The sequence below is a fragment of the Tigriopus californicus genome, chromosome 6 (assembly GCF_007210705.1).
Source record: "Tigriopus californicus strain San Diego chromosome 6, Tcal_SD_v2.1, whole genome shotgun sequence".
NCBI classification, from domain to species: domain Eukaryota; kingdom Metazoa; phylum Arthropoda; class Copepoda; order Harpacticoida; family Harpacticidae; genus Tigriopus; species Tigriopus californicus.
In genome coordinates, this window is record NC_081445.1 from 6,666,909 (window position 1) to 6,691,123 (window position 24,215).

Consider the following 24,215-nt stretch of genomic DNA (forward strand, 5'->3'; position numbering starts at 1 on the left):
ATAGTAAGAAATATTGGCTCGAAGGCAAAATTTCTCAAAAACTTGAAAGGAGTTATGCCGGAAAGTCGAATCTAAAACAAAACTCACTCTGCATTTAAGCGATAGTTAAAAGGCGAGGTTGCGGGTTTGCAATAATAACACTGAAATCTATGGAAGCCAAATCAGCATCAGAAGTTATTTAACTTTTAAAGCCTCATCTAATAGCCTGTGCACTATTTAGTCAAGGAAATGAAAAAAATTAAGAAATTGGGCATAACATGCTCAAGCCCAATAAATGTAAATCAACCCTATATTTTTTATCCCCATAGATCTAGAATCTAGCCGGAGATGCTTTCAAATATCGCTACAAATATGGCTAAATAGTTAGCTTTCTTTACCCTTGAGCCGTTGAAATTATGCATTAATTGAATACATTAGACAGAGAAAAACCATGAGCCATAAGTTACTGAATTTTATTTCTCCTAGAATTGAATACTTTCTCACATGAGTGATAGCATGATGACTACCCTCATTGACAAATGTTGTTTCGCCGTTACAAAAAGACAGATTTTGCATTTAAAAATGATGATAACATATTATCATATGCGTACGTACGTGTGGCAGCACCTAGTAATTGTGGTAATAGTCGTAGTTAAATATCGGCATCGCATTGGATCATTGATGGTTATAGTTGATAATGAGAAAGGTATGGGCAGAATTGGAAGTATACAATAATGGGTGACGAGATTGGTGGTAGTAATTATAATAATAATAATGATGATTATAATGATGATAATAATAATAATAATGGTACTAATGATAATAATGATAATAACAATAGTTTCAGCAATATCAATGAAAATCACTTGAACCATCGCTGCCATCGTCACAGCAGTGGAAGAAAGTGTACATATACATTGGGGGGGGCCCTTGGAACAGGGTTAGTAATTGTTTTGTTTTTTCAATTCAAAGTCTAATTCTACTGGAAAATGGGACTGCTCTCCTTCAAGTCTTGATTCGCGCAAAAGCTTATAGCAAAATCTCGGAAGAGAGAGAGACAGAGAGAGTGAGTTGTTTTGAAGTCAAAAAAGCTCTCGAAGCATGAAAAAACTCTGTGGTCAAATGTCCACACAGAATTATTAGTATTATCGTTATTGTTTTGGCAGTGGCAGTTCTTGTTTTTGTTCTAGTTATTCGGGTGTGAATGGGTGATGATGTTTTCTTTGGAACGGCCACGTGGAACGACCACGCGGAATTCAAAGCACTGTTTTTCTCATGGGATGTGCGAGGCTCTGAGGCTACGAGACTGCGAGGCTATGAGGCTGTGAGGCTGCACAGTCAGCAGCCCTCTTCGTTGGATCGCAATGTTTGTCAAAGAGCATCACTGACGTTCTTCTTTCGTCGAGGCATTTATGATTGGAGCATCAAAACCGTTCAGGAAAAAGGCTCAAACAATAACGGACCACCAACCAAGATGCCGTTGGACCAAGTCAATTTCTCGCCTTTTCTTCAATGATTGAAATTTCTTCGAAAGCACGAACTTCATTCACCGTGGTCCCCCATGAGTGTCGCTCATTTGAACAGGAACACAAAGGTCAAGTCTCACCCATGGGACTAGGTATCGTAGATGTCCTTGTTGTGATAGCCCAATTTTCTGGCCAGCTCGTGGACCACTTCCTTGAAGATGATCGAGTCAATGTTCTGTCCCAGCATGTACAACAAGAACCAATCGCCCATCTTGGTCTTCTTGATGATGATATTGATACACTCCTTCTTGATGAGCCTGAACCGGATGTAGAGCAAGTAGGCCCGCATCCGGGGTGAGAAGATGATCATGGCTCGATAGACGCACACCAAGGTGGTGAGGATGAACAAGAGGAGCATCCAGAACCAGAGGAAGATGTAGATCTTCTCGTTGACAATGTTCAGAGGCAGGATGCACATGGCATCGTGTTTCTCGATCTCACCGGACGTTCCAAACTTGTGGAACGTGCATTTGGTCATCCGAGGGAAGATGTAGACCATGGGGTCGATACGATCCTCTTGGTCGCGCTCAGCGAACGAGATCACTTCGATGCCAAATGTGAGGAACGTCCCATCAAAGAACTTGTCCATGAGCAACATTTGACCTGAAACGGACACAACAACAACAGAGTTCAGAGCAAAAAGGGTGAGTTACTTCTCCTTGGGTAGCTTTCAACAAACATCGGCAAAACAAAAGACAACAAAAAGAAGTCACAATGGACGTTTGTGGTGTAAGCCACCGGGATTGTTGTTGCTTTTTGTGCCCCATGTGCAAAGCCTATTTCCGATTCATTTCGACCCACAGAGAGACAGAGAGACAGAGAATGGAGTCGTACATAAAGTGGTGTTAGTGAGCCTCATGAACTCGGAATTCTTGACAATGGCCCATGTCTCATTTTATGAGCTTCGCAATTTGTTGATGCCAAGTTATTTCGTCGCCAAAGTGAGGACAAGTCAGACCGAGCGAGACACACGCAGAAAGGCATATTTTCACGCGGTTTTAAACAAATTCCTCCCATTTCAGAGCTCATTAACAAAAGTCGTCATCCCCTCCCCCTCAATTTCTCTCTCTCTCTTATGTGTGTTGTACGATGTCCTCGTTGTTGTCGTCGTCGTCGTTGTTGTTGTTGTCGTTGTTGTCGGTGAATACCCGATGTGTCTGTCTGTGGGTTAGAGTGTTTGTGTATGGCATTTCATGGGGATTGAGGACCGAGAAGAAGAATCGGTCCGACCTTGGACCTTCCCCTCAAAGTTAGTTTCGGAACCCCTTAACAAATGTGACGACTCTCTTTTCTATGCTGTACATCATACAGAATGTGTGGTGATGGTAGGCGGCATTCGGAGTCCCATGCACACACACACTTTGTTTGATCTCTTTGTTCTTCTAATGACAAAATTATGATCCATTCGTCATTGCCACGAACACTTGCTAAATGAAGATGACTACAAGGAGACAGCCTAGTCTTTGATGAAAATCCGGCCCATTTGATTGGTAGTGTGCAAGACAGTTGAAATGAAGAAAGAAAATCACCCAGATGGAGCCCAGATTGAAAATTTCTTCTTAGTCAGTTAAGGATCGGGAACGATCAGTGTCAATGCTCTCCTTTCAGGTCTCCAGATCATTTCTCATTCATTCTCTGCCAAAAGAGCAAAAGATCATTTGAAATCTGAATAATGACGAAATGCGTTGGAAAAGTGCCGCTGGGGGAGTGGCTTTCGGGAAATCCTCCCTTCAGTCGAGATGGTCTGTTTTTAGGTAAGTAGGAATTGCTCTTGTTTGCTAGTTATCTCATTTGGGATCCTACCGTAGCCGTAGGTAGTTCGATTGGGTAGATGTAATGTAGGTGTTGAAAAACATTGTCACGACAAGTTTCTGGCCAATCAATTGATGAAAATCAGACATGATGCGGCCGCAAATGCATTTGAAAGGTTGTCCCAATCTAGAGTGTGACTACAACAAATGAGTACAGTGTGATCGGAAATAACGCTCGCAAAGAAGTGGGAATGCACTTCAACTAAGTTTTGTTCGATCTCGTCATGACAGTGTGGGCCTCTTTCGGCCAATATCAATTTCTCCGCAAGTATGCAAGCTCTGGGGTCAAGAAATAGCCTTCCTTTTCAGAGCCAATGTGAAGGCCACATATTGATGGAATTTGCTTTATGTAAGAAGAAAACTGAAACATTTCGATGGTTTTGCCAAAAATCTAATGGAAAAGAAGTAAGGTAAAAAGTTGCCCATGAAACTGATTGAGTTAACTTAATTAAGGTTGGTAAAGTGGGGATTTCTTTTTTTTAAGCAAAACTCGAAACTTGTGTTCTTCCCTAGAGTTTGGCACGTGAAAGATAGATAACAACTCGTTCCCAAAGTCTTGTTTGTACATTGGAATCCGTGTTTTGGCCCATTTCCTTGTAGAGACTCACCGAAAAGATTGAGCAATGAAAGGAATTCACAAAAGAAGTATCTGTAGGCCCAGAAGTTGTGATTCTTGAGGTTGGAATGGAGGTAATCGAGAAGGAGCTTCTTCTTCTGACGCTTTTCCGCCTCGGTGATGATCCCGAGATCCAGGTCCATTTTGAGGGCCACAATTTTGCCGGCCTCCCAATTCTTCCACAGCCATCGAGGAACATAGAACAGGATTGCCTGCAAACGATGGAGGTGACCAATATGTTAGGCGGTTGTAAAAGCGCAGTCTATACACTAGGGATGTACTATGTCGGATGGCCAAGGGCTCGGATGTCAGATGAAAAGCCCCCTTTTTCTCGAATAAACTACCCTCGTGCTCCATTTCAGTCCAACTTTAAAAGAGGAACTATTTTTGGCTCGCTTGTACGTTCAAAGTAACTTTTCGACAAAGTCATTAACCAACCATACCTACTGTGGCCCAATAGAAAGGGGGTGTAAAGGGTTCGAAGGAAGGGGGTGGGGGGTGGGTAAGTTTTTTTGTTTGATGATTTTGTTCCACCTCAGCATATTTAGAAGTGGAACACCATCCTCATTGGCTCACCCACCTTCACCTCAAGAAATGATCGAGCTCGTGAAAGGTGGAACACACTCTCGGAACACATCACTCGACGCAGTCCAAGAATGAGGTTGTGCGGCCTCCAATTTGGGCACCGGTGAGCAAACTTCAACCTGCTTGAACTGAACAATGAAAATCGATGGGGATGACGACGACAAGGAGGCTAACTGAACAGGGTCTCGCTCGAGCTTTCTCCCCCTTTAAGTTTTCGAAAATATAGGGTTCATTGCATTGAAGAAAAGTCGAAAGACAGAAAAAGAGAAAGAGCGAAAGAGCGAAGAAGAAGAAGAAGAAAAATGGTGCTAAAGCTCCCTCCTCCTCCTTCTTCTCTTTTCTCCGCTTTTCTCCCCTTCTTGGCTTTGGTCTCATGTTCCGACTCACTGGACCCTTGTTAACTATGAGGAATAAACTAATTTGTCTCCCCGATGTGTTCCTCTGAGCGGCAGGGTCCAGGGCAAGTTCTGACATCTGATTAAGTCACTCAAGTAGTGCCATACATGAACAATTAGGATATCCCGCAACTCCTGGTATTGAAACTTGATCAAGTTTTTTTACCCTCATGCCGGAGCCGTCTCTTTATTAGGTGGACTAATGTCCCATAACTCCCGGGTAGGTCAGTTGGTCACGGCATAGTCAGAGAATGGATCAAATTCAAAGTTGAAAATAATTGTTATCATACGAGAATCAAATTCCATAAGCCTCTAGGGGTTTGAAATCTAAGAGGAGAAGATTTATTTTTCTACTTTGGGATCCATGAACATATTTCCTGGAGTGATCCGTGTTTGGGACAAATTTCTGCTTCCTATTCCACGATAGACGGTCAAACTATAACAAAATACCTTATATTGACAAATAGGAGATTGAAACAAAGTCATGAGTCAGGAGATTTTGGATTTGACCTGAAGGAACAATTGACTCCTTGGAACCATCCCAAAGGGGACCAAGACAGTTCACCAATAGGCAAAAAATTCCGGAAGGAAAGGTGAATGTATCTTCACTTCATTTCCAGGCGGCCGGAATTTATAACACTCCTCTTCCATCCTCTCCTTTCAGTTCCATCCGATATTTTTTTTCCAACCACCACGATCTCCCGCCCAGATTTCTTAACCTTTCTCCCTTCTTCGATCTTCGAAGAGGAATTCGAGAGGGTTGGCTAGTGGGTACTGTATACTCAATTCAGATTTTTTGAGTGTCTGCTTGGGATTTGGGATTTGGCTGGGGGATGGGGAAGGTGAGACGACATGGAGGAAGGTGATGGCCGGTGGAGGTCTATCGCAAGAGGGATCTGAAGAATAATCAAATGGGCCAATTCAATGCAGAACTACTCTTCCTTAAGAGCACCCAACGCCAACAGGGGGGGGTTAGGGAATGGGGGTCAAATGAATCTGCAGTCAGCCAACAACGCGTGACTAAAGCCTGTCGCTTCCATTCACACACCATTTTTTAACGCCCTCCCTTTTCAACCCCTTTCGCGATCAATAAGTTTGTATTTGCGACAAACGCTATACGAACATAAGTATTTGTCCAAGTCATGTGTTTCGCCATTGGGGATACCAATGTCCCTTTCCTCTGTTTCCAACTACTTGTTCCAAGTCTCAAGAGTGAGTGAGCCAGCAAGTCATGCTCACTATTGTTGGAAATGACCGGCCAAAAGGGGGATGATCCATTCCACCCTTCTTTCTTGGCGTCATTTTTCCCAATTTCCCCTTGTTTCTTCCGCTTAGTCCGACTCCACACTGTACGCTATGTTCGCATTGTTCATACTATCGTAGTACTTAAGACGTAGGAAGCAGTCGATCTTGGGGGCCACTAACAATCGGACACAAGTAGTAATGCAAGAGCAAAAAGCCATCAGAGGCAGATAATGATGATAATAATAATGATAACTCTTGAGCATGGGCACACAACAGCGAGTAAACAATAAGGGTGCTGCACTCCCTGTGCACTAACAATCCTTCCATTTACATCCCTGGATCCGTGGCATATAGCGTTGTGGGGTGGGACACAAGATGGAAAAAGCTCAAGATGTAGAGGACCACCATTTGTCTTGACCGAGTTCACTATTTACACACTAATCAGATCCGGAAACTCAGCCGGAGCAATGGGACATATTTTTGGCACCGTTATCATTCAGTAAGCTTTAATTGATGCCCTTTTTCTCTAGAATAAAATGGCCCCCAAAATATCGATACGGTAACCTTCGCTTTATCAATTAGTCAGTCGCATGAAGGATCACTGAAGCTCAACCAATCCAGCTCACGCTTCTCTTTGTTCTAGACCTCTATTGAGAGGTACAGAAGGGTGACAACCATCCCCTTATGTCTTCTATTGGAAAAAGCCGTGTGTTTCCAAGAGATGGTTGGGTGATTGCCCACTCGGTATGTAATACAACGACAAATCTTGGAGTCATTTTGGGCTTATCTGGGTGACTGTTTGTTGGTCGGTAGTTGTCGCTGAATCAACGATTTTATGATACTCTATCTGCCATGGTCCAAGATTGGTGCTTCGAGTACTTCTGGTCGGCAATGCCTTTTTCACAGCCAGTCCAAGCAAGCTACTCGTACTGGTCCAATACTTAAAACTGGCAGGAAAACTTGTCTGATAATGAGACTTGGTGCCATTCGAGCATAAATCGGCCAGCCAGAACAAACACAAAGAAGTGCCCAAGAACTAAGATCTGTTTTCCAACTTGCTTGCACGTACAGCAACTTTAATACACGAGTCGAGTAGCCATCTCAAGTGCACATCCTTTTTTGTGCCAATGTTTTCATTTGATCTAGAGTGGCACTTCCAATGAAGTTATGTATGGGAAAGGATATTTTTTCCACTGTGATTGCTTTTTCTTTGATACTGATGCGGAACTCAAGAAACCAACTACTTCACACGCTTGGCTTCAGACGCATTAAATCCTTTTGTTTGGTTGCCATTGGGTTGAAACCATTGCGGTGCTTTCATTTTGCCATTTCAATATAAGAAACCAGAAAAATACACTTCATTTAGTTTAATTTATCAAATAACCGGATAGTTTTGAGCTAAGATTGAGTCAAATCAATCAAAGCCGAGAACGTTTTTCAATCTCTCTTCTGGAGACAGAGGTATCTTTTTCCATTTTTCCCCGATTCATTTTTGACATTGATGCTCGATCCTCGATCCTTGACCAGTTTAGTTGTTTTGGGCGACCTGAGCATTCAGTCTCTGTGGGTGTTCATGGGCCATCATTGCTTAGGTTAGGCCCGTGGGTGTGAATTTTTTGTGGGTCCAAATTTCACAGCAGGAAAATCCATTTCATTCCCATTAGCAACAATCTGAGCGGTAATTTATGATCCAGTCAATACCTACGTGACTTCAAGTGTGGGCCCAAGAAGGGCAAAAAAATATAAATTCACTCAATTTCCCCCTTAGAGATGGGGAAAGGGGGCAGATAGCAATTTCTTTTGCTTCACAAGTTCCCATAGGAGTACGTTCCGAAATCATGGGAACGTTGCGCTACTTCTCTGTCTCCGATTCAATCGGAATATCAAGCTGGCCTGGCAAGAATGGAACAAAAATGAGGCAAGTGCTCGGGTGCCTCATTTCGGGCCCCAAGTGCCACTCACCCACCCAGTGGTGGTGGTGGTGGTAGTGGTGGTAGTGGTCGAATTACTACTACTTCATACTAGGTTTTATACATAAGAAGAACTCTCACCAGCAATGGAACATGAACGGAGAGGGGGGAAGGGATATGGGACGAGGAGGTGGAGGACACGAAGTTGAGGGGAGAAACTTTTGAAGGATTCCACTCACTCGTTTGAGACGATTCCTTATGGGGGCTGTAAACTCTATACTTGGAATGTGGCGCGTGCCTTAACGGAACTCGAAAACCAGAGTTATTGTTCCACCAAGACGATCCAGTTATTCCCTATTCCAATCTTCTGGTGTTTACTTTGGGAGCCTCTTCTCGCCGGGATCTGTCTAGTCAAATTTATCTACAGGGTGACTTAATTCCCCGTAGTCACTCTCTCGCTTCAGATCATGGGAATCTCAGACCCATGACCGTCTATGGTCGGCTAGAATCAGGCTATTGAGAATAGCGAGAACTCATTTTTCAGCAATGCGGGAGAATCAGGCCAAGAATTCGCATGAAACTTGAGAAGTGGCCCGAGGCTTTAATGGAAGAGTACGTACAGTAGTCCAGCAGCTACGACAACGACGACGACGACGACGACGACAGCAACAACAACAGCGCAGGCTCGAGGACGAGGCCGGTGGTGTGGATGGAGGAAGGGTCGGCCATGTCGGTGGATGGAGAACAGGGATGAAATCCAGGGAGGAACTTCTTCTTTGGGGCAACCAGTAAGATTACTGAAAGAGTTCCTCGATTAGAGGAACTATCGATAAACCATCGCCAACCATATGTGGGGGATGGATCAGAGTCTCTAATTTACGAAAAGTGCACATTGATCTATTCATATATCTTTCTTACTGTTGTATTTTTTGGTCCGCGGATCCATTATTGGTCTAAAATGTTTGACAGTTTCGAGTAATTAAGCATCCATTTTCACAATGGGCTTAAAACACAATTTGGTTCAGCCCTGTCTCGAACATTTTCTGGTGAAAGTTACATAAGCTTGCAATTAAGTTTGGCTTTCGTTTTGAAACATTTGCTTGGGTTCCACTTTCGGCGTTAACTCTACCTGTTTTTGGTTTCAAACATCCTTGGTGAGTCATTGATGACAATTGATGAGGTAATTGGAGTGTGACTGTGACTTCTTTCGTGAACGAAATTGAATTTCTCCTGAGCTCCAATTACGGTTCTCTTGGTATTGAGCCCTCAATCTTGGTTGGCTTTTTCACTGTGACCACTTCAAGTCAAGTATGTTCTCTAACGGGTATGAGAGCCCTCAAAACTCTTTCAGCTACATTTGAAGAACATTTCGCTCTCATGCAAGAGGAGAAAGCGTAAATTGGATTTAATTAATGCAATCCTCCTCCTCCCTTGATCCGTCATGAATGTCCTTGGCGATCTCTTCCTCAAGTCCGTTTCCAGTACAACAAAAAGGGACAAGGGGGAGGGGGGAGAGAACTCGGATTTAAAAGTGCTCAAGTGGGTGGGTGGACCCCAGACCAAGGCATTGGCTTATGCTCAAGCTTTGGGCCTTAGTGGCTCTCTCGGCGGACATTTCCTCCAAGAGCCCGTGAGTGCCCTTGTTTTATGTTATGTCCCTCTTCACTACCGCTAATATATATATGTTGTTCACTTGCATGCTCGCAAGCACCATTTTGGGGAATAATGAAACGCGTTTCTGTGGTCCCGTCCACGCCCCCCGTCGACGAATCTCGAATCTGGAATCTCAACTCTCGAAGCCCACGAGAGAGATTCATTTCAAGTCATTTCAATTCATGGAATGGAGAAAGCAATAACGAGAATGTGGAGGGGTCTCGTTTAGGGGAGACCGACTGGCTTAGACCCCATCATTAAATTGAACACATCGGTAAGGTTCAAAGATACCCTCTACGTACGTACGTACGTACAATCCACATGCCTGGGAGTCAAGAGTACAATTACAGAACACTCTCAGGGTGGTCCTAAAGAGCCAGGTTGTACTTGGGATCACCTTGAACGGCTAGACCGACTTGAATTCAATTTTGATTCAAAATCTCATTTTGGTGCAGGGATACTTGCCCCAACTTGGATTGGAACCGGTTTGGCTAAACCTGACAAGTGACAAACTTTGCCCGCGCCAAACCTCATGGGGTGGGTGCATGATGAACATGTGAATGTCGTGCATTTGGTTCTCAACCGCAAGCTAACCTAGTTAAGGAGCCAACTTCCTGGATGGTTAGTGCATTCACTTACCAAACCAATGACCATGATGAGAATCAACATGACAAACTGGTCCAAATTGCCTGTGCGGTAATAATCCTTCAGTGGTCCAAAGTTTCCAAACCTACCTTCAGTCCCTCCTGCCGTGGTCGGAGTCCCAAATTTCAACCTTTCCCTGAGCGAATGCCAATCGAACCAAATCCAATACCTCGTTCAATCGCCCCACACGCAAATTTCAACTTGTACCTACATTGTGCGTACAATGCAAATTGACGAGGCATTGGCTCAAGGGAAATTGCCGCTTGTCAATCGCCCTACATACCTATCTATATACGTAAGTGGCAACTAAAGATGCCAGCAGGCTGGCTGGCTTATCAAAGTGTGTCAGTACTAGTTGCCAAGGTGCAACATCGCACAGCCACCATTTCAAAGAACTACCAAACTACCAATGGAGCCACACGTTGGTTTTGTGTTTACGTGCAGACCTCCTCCTTTCAGAGTTCACGGGGTTAACGAAAAATAATGATGAGAGATAGAGAAGAAGGCCATCGCTAAGGCTGGTTTCTTTTAGTCCAGTGCGCGAGTGTTTTCTTCTTATTCCATGCAGAGAACACGTACAAAAATTCCCATTACCCATTCAAATCTGCTCGACGTAGTCTTGCCGATACTCGGGCCATTAGGTTAAAAATGGAGATTAGAACTAGCGGCACCCAAAGTGCAATTGTATCCAGCTGTCAATTACGGTCGGGACATCTCATTTGTTCTTTGAACTCGGTCTACGAGGAAGTGGAAGCGAATGCAGTTCAAATCCCATTTGTCAGCCCAACTGCATCCACACACAAGCCATCGTAATTCCATCTTGAAGTACTCGAGATAAGGAGGATTGCTCCAAGGGGAACGGCGTTCCTCCACTGAATAAATAGTATTGGGATCAACTCCCCATTCCCCCGTTATTTTCCGGCCAAGTCTGAATTTTAAAGTTTTTTCTTGCCACACAAATAGGAACAAATACTCCTCTTTTTCCCTCCCGACACCCGATCTACCACGACCAAACTTCAATGTGGGTTACTAGGAACTTGGGCAGGGTTGCTTGGCTACGACTCGTACGGTAGATGGATGGATGAAAAAAGGGTGGAAACAACGAACGAGAAGTATGTACTACTTGAAACCAACCAACGAGAGGGCGGCTTATCAATTCCCCCCTTATTCAAAAAGTTGGGACACATATTTGTAAATCTTGAATATTTCCCGAGACAAGCCTTTCCGCCTCTCTCGTGCACTTTGTCCTTCGCCAAACTTTGTTTCAGAAAGAGAGAAAGAAAGCTTTCAACACCCAAACGAGCAGAAAGGGAAACACCGTCCATTTAAGGGTCTCATGAATTCCCGTTCCACAATGATACGTATGTTTTTGAATGAAAATATATAATCCTCGCGACCAGTCTAATATCTAGAGAATAATGTGTTCGGTACCAAGAAAGGTGCACATTCTGGTATCCTTGGCAGGGTACGACTCACGAATGGCAGTTCCTGAGCGAGAGTGCTAAAGCGAGTAGAGGGGCATCTTTTCATCTTCAATGTGGATTGTGTGGTGCAAAAGTTGTGACCATTTGTCACACTGCTAGAACCATGATCCTCTTTCTCTCTCTGTCTCTGTGTCTCTCAGCCCTCTCCCCGGCTTCATTCTCCTTCTCATTCTGCTTAGTTCTTTCGCTTATTCATTCAACCCCCCTCGCCTGTGTTCCAAAGACGCTCAGATGCTCAGAGCGAGTGTGTGTGCGTGTGTGTGTGTGTGTGTGTGTGTGTGTGTGTGAAAAAGAGAACAAAAGAAGCCATCATGGGTTGTGATGAGATATGGGACAGCCATCAATCGAATTGTTGCCAAACTATTGACTGGGTCGGCCACGCCTGCAATAATCGCCAATTTGGGGGTTGAATTGGAACTTTGAGGTTAAGCCCATGAGCATCTGCATGATGATGCGCACTGCGATGTTTGTACCGGTTGCTTGTTGATATTCCACGTGTCAAATGTGCACACTGTTTGTTCCACTACCAGTTCGATCCCCTTTCCCCCTTCTCGTGGTTTGTTCCTAGTAGCCCACCCATATTTTGCGTATACTTTGAAGCCATGCTCGAGATGGAACATCCACTACCCCAGGATTGGAACGCACTCACACGTACGAACAGTATACCCAGGGATCCGTAGGGATCAAGTGCAAAGGACAGATCCAGAAGCTGGAAGTGAAAGTGATGATGGCAGGGACCTCAAAGGACAAAGATCACCCGAGCGACGATAGCCATGCCCACTATGGCAATGCCATTTGCACAAATAAATAGGCCATAAAGATTGAGTTTCGGCTCCCTTCCTCAGGCCTGGTTTTGGCCATTCTTACAGTCGGGTAGGATCTCTGCCTCTTCCATGGTGGAGCACTGAGGATGTAGTATGCATGTCCCTACCATTCGTTGCCAGAGAGGCTGTTAGTGTAGCACCTAGTACATACAAAGTGTAGCGATATTACGGAAACCCTGTATTCACTCTCTTCTCACTCGCCCCTGATGGAGCGTTCTTTGAGTGGGAAGAAAGATGTCAATGCATATCATCATCAGAAGTGACCTCAAAATAGTGCCGCTCCACCCATCGCCACAAAAAGTTCCATTAAGAGTGTCAAATCCACGCGGACAATCTAGAGCAACGCGGTCACGATACTTTCGCAATCCAAGCACATATCTATTTATCCGTATTTCCATTGACCACGATCGCGACGACGACGGCGACGACGACAACGAAGCAGCCCGGGCCCATCATCGCCCTTGGGGTTCGGTATCGATCCATATTGACAGCGGGGATCTCAATGGGCCCATTTGGCACGGGGTCAAACTAAGGCAGTTTGACATGAGTGAATTTCTAGGTCGGAGCTGCGGGAATCATTAAAGAAAGTACAGTAAACTAGCAGTATGCATCTGGTTTGGGGAGCAGGGGCCAAAATCTGGATCTCGAAATGTAAACTGTCTGGAAATATTAGGCCCCTGCCTTGGAACGAAATGAGCACGGCAGCTCCAGTGGATATCACAAGATTGGGGTCTTGGATGGCACTCTTCGATCCGTGCGGTGTTTTAATAAAAGCCTCAACATTGAAATTGTCGTTCGTTCACTCTCCCGTGTAGTACGCAAAAGCGAATTGCTCACTTGCCGTTCTCTAATATCCTCCAGCCAGGTTGGTTGGTTGGTTGGTTGGTTGTACGCAGGGGGCTGTAGGTACACAAAACGGCGAGGATGTCGTTGCACCAAGGCTGAAGGGGAAAAACCTTCTTTGGTCGTCAGCCTTTTGGTGCAAAGCCCATCATCTGCTCCAGGAACCACATGGTGCCACCACAATGTTGAACTCTACTCTCCCTTCCCGATTGTGGCATTTCCCATTTCCATCCCTTGCTGACTGGCTGGCTGACTGACTACAGACTGCCTGCTGTCACGATGAAGTTCAGGCCTTTATGTAGAACGAAGAGTACGGACACCACGTATTGTGAACGTCCCGGAAGAGGGGCTCTAATGCACGTTCAGTTTCTGCGTGTATCACGTCTGAACGACCTACTGTAAAGCCATTGTAGGATCCATGGCGGAAGTCATCGGGAGAGACACTCGAACCTCACTGAAAAATAACACTTCAGGACAAGATCGTTGGGATCCGTCGAGGGTCCCCTCCCATTCCTCGTCTCTCGACTAGTCATACAAAAAATTCCTCCTTGGCTTATCAACGCTCCAGAATACCCAATTAGGCTGTTGATGAGGGGCAATATCTTTTCTTTTAGTGCGACACAAGTGAGCCAGCCGCCCGCCCCCTCTTTTGGAGCCTTTTCCATTGTCATGAGTGAATGGCAAGCCAGCCAGGCTTCTGGTTCGTTTTTTTGCCAGATCGCCAACCATACAGGTCGGGAAGAGAGCAGGAGATGGGGATGGGATGAAACCCGTTTTTTGTGGCATCATTAGTCCCAATGTTCAAGCCCGAATTACGAGTATCAGCCTGATATCCTTAAAGTGGATCCGGGTTGGTGCGTGTATTTGGGCTCCTGAAAGATTTCATTAATCAGTGTTCCCAACATGAGTGTGGGACAATTGTGTTGCTTTACAATGAAGCGACGGCAAGAATGGATGTTAACCGTCTCCAGATGCAATTAGCAATACGACCTTAGACCAGCTTTCGAGTAAAGTTCCTTGACTTACTCCTGATGGACAATAACATGTGAGTGTGGCTTAAAAACAGTCAATTCCGCACAACCCCCTCTTCACATTTTCACAATGTTTACGTGGGTGTTTCATGGGTGTTTTGAAGACGATCGAGCTTTTCTTGGACCCATGAATGGATCGAGAAAAAAGAAAGACTGACTCAGAAGGCGGAGATGAAGGTTGTTGGTTCTGATTTCCAAGACTTAGTCACTCTCTCTCTCTCTCTCTCTCTTGCTCTCTCCCCCACTTCCCTCCTTGCCAATTCCCATCTTTGGAGCAAGAGTCAATCGAATTGTACCCAAAGCATCGTACAGTATTAAACGTGGAGTACTCTCACTCCTTCCAGAAGTTACTCTTCTTTCTCTAGCCTTCTTTCTTTCTTTTTTCTTTCTTCTTTTCCCTTGGAACGAACGAAGAGATCGGAAACCCACTTTCTTGTTGATACGTAGGGCACAAGTTGCTGCCATCATATTGCACACACACATACACACACAAGAACCACCTCCATAGTCCGCACCAACCCACCGAGAGAGTAAACGAAACTAGGTCAGCTTTGGGCCCTCTAATAGGTGCATGGAGCACATGGGCTCGAGTTGTACGAACATACATACCCAGTAAGCACTTCTGTTAATACTACGAGTACTAGCACTACTACTATTCCGACTCCTCGTCAACGTAGCAGCTCCCTGTTCAACATTCTGCATGTCTAGTACATCTACCAATGGATGGACACCGATGGACACCCATCCAACCACCTCCTCGGGCAAAGACTACACGACGAGCTTAATGGGCCCTGTTTGATGCCGAGTCACACTGGCTTGATGACGCCTCCATCCAATTTACCAGGGGTCGGCGAAAAATGTCACCACCAATGTGATGATTCGACATTTACGCGGTTGGGGGAGGAAGTCCCTAGCTCTCTCTGGCTTCATTTCTGACTCATGAAGGCGAGGGGGAGGGCTAAGGCAGGGCAAGGGCGGGCGCGGGGGCGGGTTATGGTGACCGGGGAATGGGGATCAACCAAGAAATTAGCTCTCATCTTCAGGGAGATGAAAGTCAATTACATATGTCAGTCGGTCTCTCATGGAAAACAATAGATACCCCGTTAATTTGGCACTTAAGAATTATTGTAAGAAATATGTAATAGAAAGAGCGCATTTATCCATGTCAATGGCCCAGGTAGATGCGTGTGTTTGTAATGCCACAGATAAAGATCGAAATTATAGGAGTAACTTTTTGCTAGTTCGAAACAAAGCATGAAGAAAAGAAGGTCATTGCTCCGAGTCTGAACTCATTTCAGCCCATTTCAGCCCATTTACTGCCATATATTTACAAGCACAGTGACTGCTGGGTGGGCAACTACGCGCACGCACACATATATAAAGCCCACTAACATATATACATTCAGACATAAAAAGGCGGGGTAGAATGGTGCTAGACTTGTTTTCCTGGGAAATCCTGGTCAAGATTCACCAGACTTCTCAAATGAAGGCAATTCACAATCTCATTTCTTCCCCTCCAAGCATGAAACCCGGTAAAAAACATGTTCGAGGGTGGAACATGGAACGTTAAACATGCCGTGGTCAAATGAAACATTCATTCAGAGCCAACACAATTCGCTGGTTTGGATTGTCTAGATTATTGGGAGAGAACCTTATAAAGGACCAAATCCCGGGGTAAGTCTGATACCCGGCCGGGATGACTATCTCCATTTGTTCCGTATTACTACTTTAACCGTACTGTACAGCTCATATGAAAACTAGGGACATGCGTAAAAGCCTTTCTAAAGGAGGGCTACCAGGCTGTTATTGATGTCTTGACATATTCCTTAGCGATTTGAGACAGTATTATGCTGATCTCAATTCTCCCCTCCGCTGTGTTATGGGACAGCAATCGCGGGAAGAGGGGTTCCATCTATGGATTGGATCTCCTCTCGGTCGGTCCGATATTGCAAGTGTTTTGCTTCTTGGGGGTGATTTGAAAGGTCTACCCGTCTGCCAGTCTCCAAGGCAGTAGTCGTACCACCCGAATGGGTTGATATTGATCTAGTATACTACTTTAAATCTGTTGATCAGGTTTGGTTCAAGCGAGACTGGCAGCAGCAGCACGAAGAGGATCTAGTGTAGACAGATTCTTACATAGTAGGAAGGGGTGAGAAAACGAAACGGTTCTTCCTCGAGATGGAAAAGACACCCTTTTAGCTGAAAACGGTTCCAACAGAGAGGAAAAGACGACAACACGGGTTGTGGTATAGGTACTAGACGTAGAAGGAAATGGTTTTAAGGCCAAGAAAGTTGTAAAGCGAACTGTTTTCTCCACCAAATCCCTGAGAATTCCCAAGAATCCCAGAGCACCTCGAATTCGGCGGCGGGGAAATGGGGATGGATTTGACCAGTGAGTGAGTGCACTTTCGTTCAAGCCAATCCCTGTCACGCTTGATCCATTTTTCAAACTGAAATATGGCCAGATCTGAAGAATTGGGGAAAAGAGAGGCTAAATTTGACTCTCTCCTTCTCTTTCTTCCTTTTCTTTCTCTTTTTTTTTATTTTGCTTCCGATCTGTCCAACGGCCTTTGATGATAATTCCTACTTGGTGGCCAACCGGGTGATGATGGATGGCGTCCAAGGGGCTTATCAGATGGAGGTCATGTTCAACTGGGAAAGATCAAGACTCGCCAGGGCCACAACCATTGCTAGTGCCATGTCCCCCTTGCCCATCCACGAGAAGTGTACGTATGCACAAGACATGGTTGTGTAGGGGGCGCCTGAAATCCCTCATTTCTCCTCATCCGACCTCCGGACCTCGTTCCTATCCAATTTTACCTTCATTGATCGTGGAGCGAATAGATTGGGACACTAATTTCTCATACACACCATTTTATCATGGGTAGGCTCCCATTTTGCCAAAGGGGTGAACAACCTTTCCCTCTTTTAACTTTCTGATCGGTTCAGGCAGATGAGAAATCCACGCTCCACGTCTCTCAAATTCCGGAAATGTGGACGCCAAGAATGGGAACGCAGCGACGAAGAGGACAAGCAAAGGCTCGTTCGGCTTTAGGCACGGCAACTTCAGCACGGTTTGGGAAAGAAGTAAGCTATGGCTCGATTGAGTTGAGGGTCTCCAAAAGGGGTTGTGACAAAACCAATGAACCCATCACAAAAAGAGGTCATGCTTGAAATATGTATGTAGTATTTCGAAAAAAAAACTTTTCCTTTTCGAGGAGGGTGCACTATGTGATTGCCATCGCAAAGCAATTGACTCACTTTAAATTGTTCCCTAACTCATTAAGCATCCGACGAGTGAACCCTCGACTAAGAGAAATTTCTATTCATCGAGTTGCCAGAAAATGACATAACTTATCTAAATTAAAACGCGTAACCAAATGCGAACTACAATCTATGTTACCGTTCTTGTACTGAGTTTGTAGACTAAACTTACTGAAACCAGTGCATGTACACTAAAACTACAAAAGATATTTTCCAATTCGCCCACACTATTACTAATTTGGTAAAGTGGACTCCACTTACAAATGTTTTACTCCATATATTGTCAGAAGCACTTTCAATTTAAAAAGAACATCTTTCTATTAACAATAAAAGTGATAAGTTGAAAAGAATATGTATTTTCTTTTAACTTAATATATTTGCTCTACTTATATGCTAAAATGATCACCTTTGCAAGCCGTCCCCCCTCCCGCACTAATTTGGTAAAGTTTTGCAGAAAAATACCTTTTAATTGCAGTCCCCTGTGTCTTAAAGAATGCATTTTTTCAGATCATCAAAGTAAGCTCAGCGGACTCAAAAATAGCCTCACTATCCCGCATTATTTTCTCCGTTTCTGCACCAAGGACCATTGACCCCCTTTTTGTCCCAAAAAACTTTCAGCATAGAAAACTGCATCCCAGAGTCTTGAAGCTGACAAAGTGACCGTCCGACAACTACTGGTCTTCAACCGCAACAACAACAATAACAAGTACAATAACAACAACAACAATAGCAGCTTCCCACCCAACCATATAGGCAACCAAACATCTGCAGGCAGTTGTATAACGTGAGCTGGTTGACCAAATCTGGGACAAGTTTCTCCGATGAGATCCACCCACCGTCGTCGTGTCCGGAAACAAACTGCATATTGAAAGTTGTTTGGTCCATTAATCTGATATTGGACATGACTGCTTGCATGTACATGTATGCATGCATGCATACATACATTCGTACACACAAACGGATGGACGCATGGACCCATGGACGCATGGACGGACGGAGGGGTCGGTCGGTCTTTTAGTTGGCTGGTACTAAGATGTGTTGGCAAATGAGTATTGCAAAGTGTTGAGCGAAACGCATTCCCGTTTAAGACAAAGACAACGCCAATGCTGTCCGTCTTGTTTTTGGCCGTCCGATCTGCTTTTTTCCACCATTCCTCAAGAAAGGGCACGAGCAATTTGCCCTTTGTCTCAAAGGGCGGCTAATTCTGTATTGGCATAAATCAGCGATGATTTGCCCACTCATGGCTCAAAGCCAGAGCTCAGGGATTTGGGGGTTTAGAATTTAGCGAGAGCAATGAGGTAAGATTGATGGCAATTGTTCCCACGGGATGGTCAAAGGGTCTAAAGCAGGGGCTTTTGGACCAATTGGTTGACATTATTTTGTCACGCAAGATTACTGCCCCCTCCTTGATTTGCATATGACGGCTCCCCTCTCTCTCTCTCTTTATTCCTTTTTGTCCCTGGTCCTCCATCGAGCACTCATTCCGTTCCAAAGTTGCTCAAGGGTGCAATGTTCCCGATGGAACGAACCCAGGCCAGCCATCGGGCATTAGAGAATCGAATCATGGGAAGAGAAACGGAACGGCTCACTCAGGAGGGTGGAGTGTCGGGGGGTGAGAAGAACAAATCTGTATAATTATCATTGCTGATCAGGTGCGCTTATTGCCTAACGTAACAGTGGAATGGAAATTACAAGCATTCAACTGTCAGCTTGGTGGACCCGCCCACCAGTGGCACTGAGCATGCAGATCTGGAATACAATGCAATTTTAAGGTGGGTCTGGCTTAGTGTTGGGCCGATTCCGGCAAAACTGGTGCGAGTCCTTTGATTCCGTCAAAGGACTCGAGTCCAGTAAAGGAATTGAATCTGGCCAAAGACTCAAGTCTTTGGCCAGCTTTCTCTTACTTTTGTTAAGCTACAGAGGGCTAATGCAAAACTTGGCCATCACTTGAAATGCCACTCCTGTGTTCACGTCACTACATGAAGTAAAGAAATGAATGGCTGTCAAATGAAACTATAATGTTCTTGACTCGGACATCCATCTGGAAAAAAATAATGAGTTCTACTTATATAAAACAAAAGGTTTTTGTCTCGAAATCCAATGAAAAGATGAAAAATTACCGCCTCACTCACATCCTTTCAAAAGACCAAAAAGAGTTCGGTCAATTTATTCAACTTTGAGCACAAGACTGAGTCCAAACTTGCCCCATCACTAGTGTGACCATCATTGAATAGTGGGTCTATTCACGGTAATTCAATGAGCAGAGAAGAGTGCCGAAGGACAAAACTCACACCATGAATTTGAGTGGGAGGTTTAATTCAATTATTCGGAAAAGACGAACAAGCAATTTCGTGCATTTTAAAAGAAATAAAAAGAAGTATTTTTGATCATGTGAAAGCAGAGAAAATGTGCCAGTGATGATAATGATTCAATTATTCATTAGCGGATTATATCTACTAGTCCATGTGTGTTCAATAACGTGCCTTACTCATATGCAATTAATGTCTGGTGGGGTATCATGGAATGTTTGCGTTGCTAATATTGCGTATTATTGATTTGAAAAAGCCATATAGGATCAAGATATCAAAGACGTGTGCGTGGATGGTTTGTGCCACCCCCAAGTTGGATTACGTTATTTTTGGCACGAGCACTGAGGCATAAAATGGCAGGGGCATACGTGGAAACAGTCATGTATATTCGGATTGAGAGATCGATTGATCTAGCCATGGATACAACAGATAGTAGATGGTTGTCGGATAGATGGATCGAAGGATGGATGCGTTTTGTCATACTTTGGTGAATGGGACCGACAAGGAAGAACTGAAGTAAGGTGATCCGAGGTCCCAAAGTTTTGATGCAACTTTCCCTGGGGAAACATTCCATCTCGTGCAATACATGTTCCTGTGTATATTTATATGTCATCGCCGCTTATGTTGGTCCTTATTACTTTATCCATGACATTGGTATGTCATATCCAATTTTCAGGGAACGAACATGGGCGAAGGAAGGTTTGGCCAGAAAATGGAGGGACTAGGAACACTTGATGGCAATTGGCTTGTCGGGTGGAAAGGCTACAAGGATCATGTGCACAAATGTACATACGTATGTGCTCACACAGAGAGTGGCCAGAGAGAGGAAGAGAGAGCGAGAGAGAGAGAGTGTGGAACTTTCAAAACACAACAGAATCGGCAACGAGGAGAAAAGATTTATGGCACGATGAAATTTGCATATTACTGCAAAGCACAAGTGCTATTACAGCCAGTACCACGATAGATATTGCTTCAGACCCCGAGTCCAGTAGAAGGAGACACTCATGTCGTTGAAAGGCCAAGGAAAGATCCAAACGAGGAGAAAATTGCTACCCTGACCACCAAAGCCTCTCCATTCTTTGTTGCTCAATTCTGGAACCCTTGGTCTTTCCCGAGGCTCTTGCTTTAAGATCATTTCAATGCAAGCATTTGAAGTCGAGGAAGCTCTATAAGTTGGAACAATTGGTCCCATTTGGATCCATATGGATCATGCGAGGACTCACAGCCTCGGAATCTCAAACTCGAGGCATGTTAAGAAGATCAAACGGTGTTGAGTTCATTTCCATGAGATCTTTGGCGTGATGAAACGGTCTCCTAGAGGATCCAGGACAAGGTGATGAGATTTAAATTCCTCTCTCTGCCTTCAATACTGAGGAACAGGTTTTCCCCTTTCTCCCCCTGTTTTAGTTTTAAAATCGAGCTCGTTGGACAACGATTTACAGCCCAATGGGTTTGAGGTCCATTGAGAAAAGCCAAGCAAGTAAACATCAAAATACTTTAGGCCGACACGTTAACTAACGGTGGCGAACAATTCCAAATACAATTGGCACTACTCATGGCCAAATGTCAAAATCAAAATCCCATTTTGGCAAAGTTTAGTAGACCGGCCTCGATTATCCTCGAGCCTACGAATCTCATTGTTTAGACTTAAATTTAGCTTATCGTTGGAGACGAATTTCTCGGATTATTGTTGATCCCAGATACTGAGCATATCCCATCAAAGGTGGATGAGTAAGGTTCGAGACCGATGCGGCTGCCGCAAACCGACTGTGCGAAGAATATCGAAGCCTTTGTACTGATGCTTTGTTTTCTTCGAAAAGCATCGATAACAATTACACTCGTTGTCAAAGTAGATGAGGTCGTAAATGAAAAAAGCCAAAGCTAGACCTTGACCAAAGATGAAGCATGGCTTTGTGTGAGCATGCCCCGGATTACAGTGTCAGAGTCTATCTTTTTTTCCCGTAGGCCTCGATCCCCCTGTCTTCGATAAATCTCTCGTGGGTAGCTGGGGGTAAAGATTTATATTAATGCGTTCGTTGTGGCTCTTTTGGCCCTGGACCCATGCACGTACTTTTTGGTGTGGTTAAGGTGAGCTTCACAATAGTATGTATTGTGCTCAGTAACATTAAACAGAGTCTCAGACACCGGAGGTAGGAGCGGAAATATATTCCCATTTTTTGTTCGACGGCTGGATTTGGAAAGTGAATGGACACATCAATCTTGCCCCATATAACAGCAGACAAAACGAGACAGACAACAAGGCCACAAATTATGGGCCAAATTTTTTCAATCTCCATAAATTCTGTCTCATTTGACGAGGATGCATTAGGACGAGGGTCGTTGCTTTCGTGGAAAGAAAAGAAAACTGGAACCTGCCACTCAATCTTGTTCCATGCTCCATTCGCTCACAAATGAGTCTCTAACGTCGGGTCCCGTATTGTGGATGAAGGCTTCAAAAGACACAGCACTGATTTAACTCTCGGTCGAAGTTCATCTTATTGATTTTTACTGATTACATCTGTAATCCAAGAGTAGCTCAATAAGTCAATCAATGATCAGGAGGAGATTGTCTCCACGTCATATAATCCAAGGTAGCCTGAAGATGCCCTTCAAATGACCTTGTGTAATCGAACTTATATGATCATTAAACATAACTATTTAATATGGAAAATAAACCACGATCTTGGCTGCCAATGTTATCGAGAAGGGTTCTTTCTGATTTTATTTCTGACCCACTGGGTATGAAAAGCCTGATACTGAGATGGATCCCCACTGTGAAACGGCACATTGAGGGAGGACTTGTCGGCTTCCTTCGTGTCGTTCCAAAATGGGGCCAAAGAAACCCTAGCTCCACAGGATAAGTCCTGAACGCCAGGGGGCCTTCTTCTCCAGGCATACTACAGTACCTCAGGCCTGTGTTCTTCATTTTATCACACTAAGAGCGACAATCAGTCAAGGTGCAATGTGCTCTGGTAACAATGATCACCTCACAACTTGGTCTTTTTTGATGGGTTGCATTTCCAGAAAGGACAGCCAATTCCAATCAAGCTCTTCCATGGACCCAACCAAGTCATGTTCCGGGCGTAATGTAACAGAAAAGGGGTTATTCAGAGGAGGATTTGCATTGTCCGGACTATCTGAGTTGAGTATGTACCACACATACACATCGAGGAGTATGTACGTATCTCGTACTCTGAGTCTGGGTTACTACGTACGAGTACAACCCATGGCTGCGTGGTATGCCTTGTCGTATGAATGCGGAAATCCAGGAAGGAACCGAGGAAGATGTTTCGCCATGCCTCCAAGTTCTCCACTTGTTCGTTGTTCCATTCATGGAAATGCACAGAAATGAGGATTGGGATCGAGACGGGCCAATCTGAAGGGTGGAAAAGGGGGTTTCCTTCATTGTGGTCCATCACGCCGATGGCACCGGAACGAACATGCCGATCATGGAAGGATGAACTTGCGCATAGGATAGTCACTGTTGTTGCTGTTGCTGTGGCTATTGTACATGTAGTTGCAATAGTAGTCGGGGATGTTGGAGCTACTGCTGCTACGACTAGTACATAATGCTGCCACAGAGAGCACCAATGATGAGGCAACGGGATTGACAGATCTTCTGTTCATAACAATGACAAGACGAAAGATCTATGGGCGAGGGGGATTTTTTTTGACAAGCCAACAGAGAGCGAAGAAACCTCTTACCATCGACGAGTGTACAATAGTCTTTGTGAATTGAGGAGATGTTTGCAAACAGGGTACATCCTGAGTATTTTGATAATGAGTTGAAGGCCACACGTTCTATGCATAGTGACACGTCAGAGGAAATCGTTAGCGACAACTCTCTAAGTTCGAGTTAATTGCTTCCATATTGGTGCTTGTGTCTCTAGTTTATTCTAACGAAGGCTAGAACTCACCAAGGATTGAGCGAAGTCACAAGCCGTGGGTGAGTTCATCTTCACCCTCTGTCCCATCCCTGGGTTACTTCCAAGCCAGCGTCCCTTGGCTCCAACTCGATCCCACGAGGTCCTCACGGAAATTGTGAGAAATCAAAAACGCGCATCAGTGTGCCAAGAAAGTTAGATACTGAAACTT

General features: G+C 44.6%; 1 protein-coding gene across 1 annotated transcript in view; it reads right to left on the reverse strand.

The window, feature by feature from the left end:
* Positions 1-436: 436 nt before the first annotated feature.
* The window catches only part of LOC131882286 (innexin shaking-B-like), a 28,556-nt gene continuing 4,777 nt past the window's right edge, over positions 437-24,215 (reverse strand). Inside the window, exons 2-3 of the mRNA XM_059229388.1 lie at positions 3,925-4,144; positions 437-2,108 (exon numbers count right to left, since the gene is read on the reverse strand). Of these exons, the coding sequence (XP_059085371.1) occupies positions 1,594-2,108; positions 3,925-4,144 (735 nt within the window). The 3' untranslated portion in view covers positions 437-1,593. The remainder of the gene's footprint in view (positions 2,109-3,924; positions 4,145-24,215) is intronic.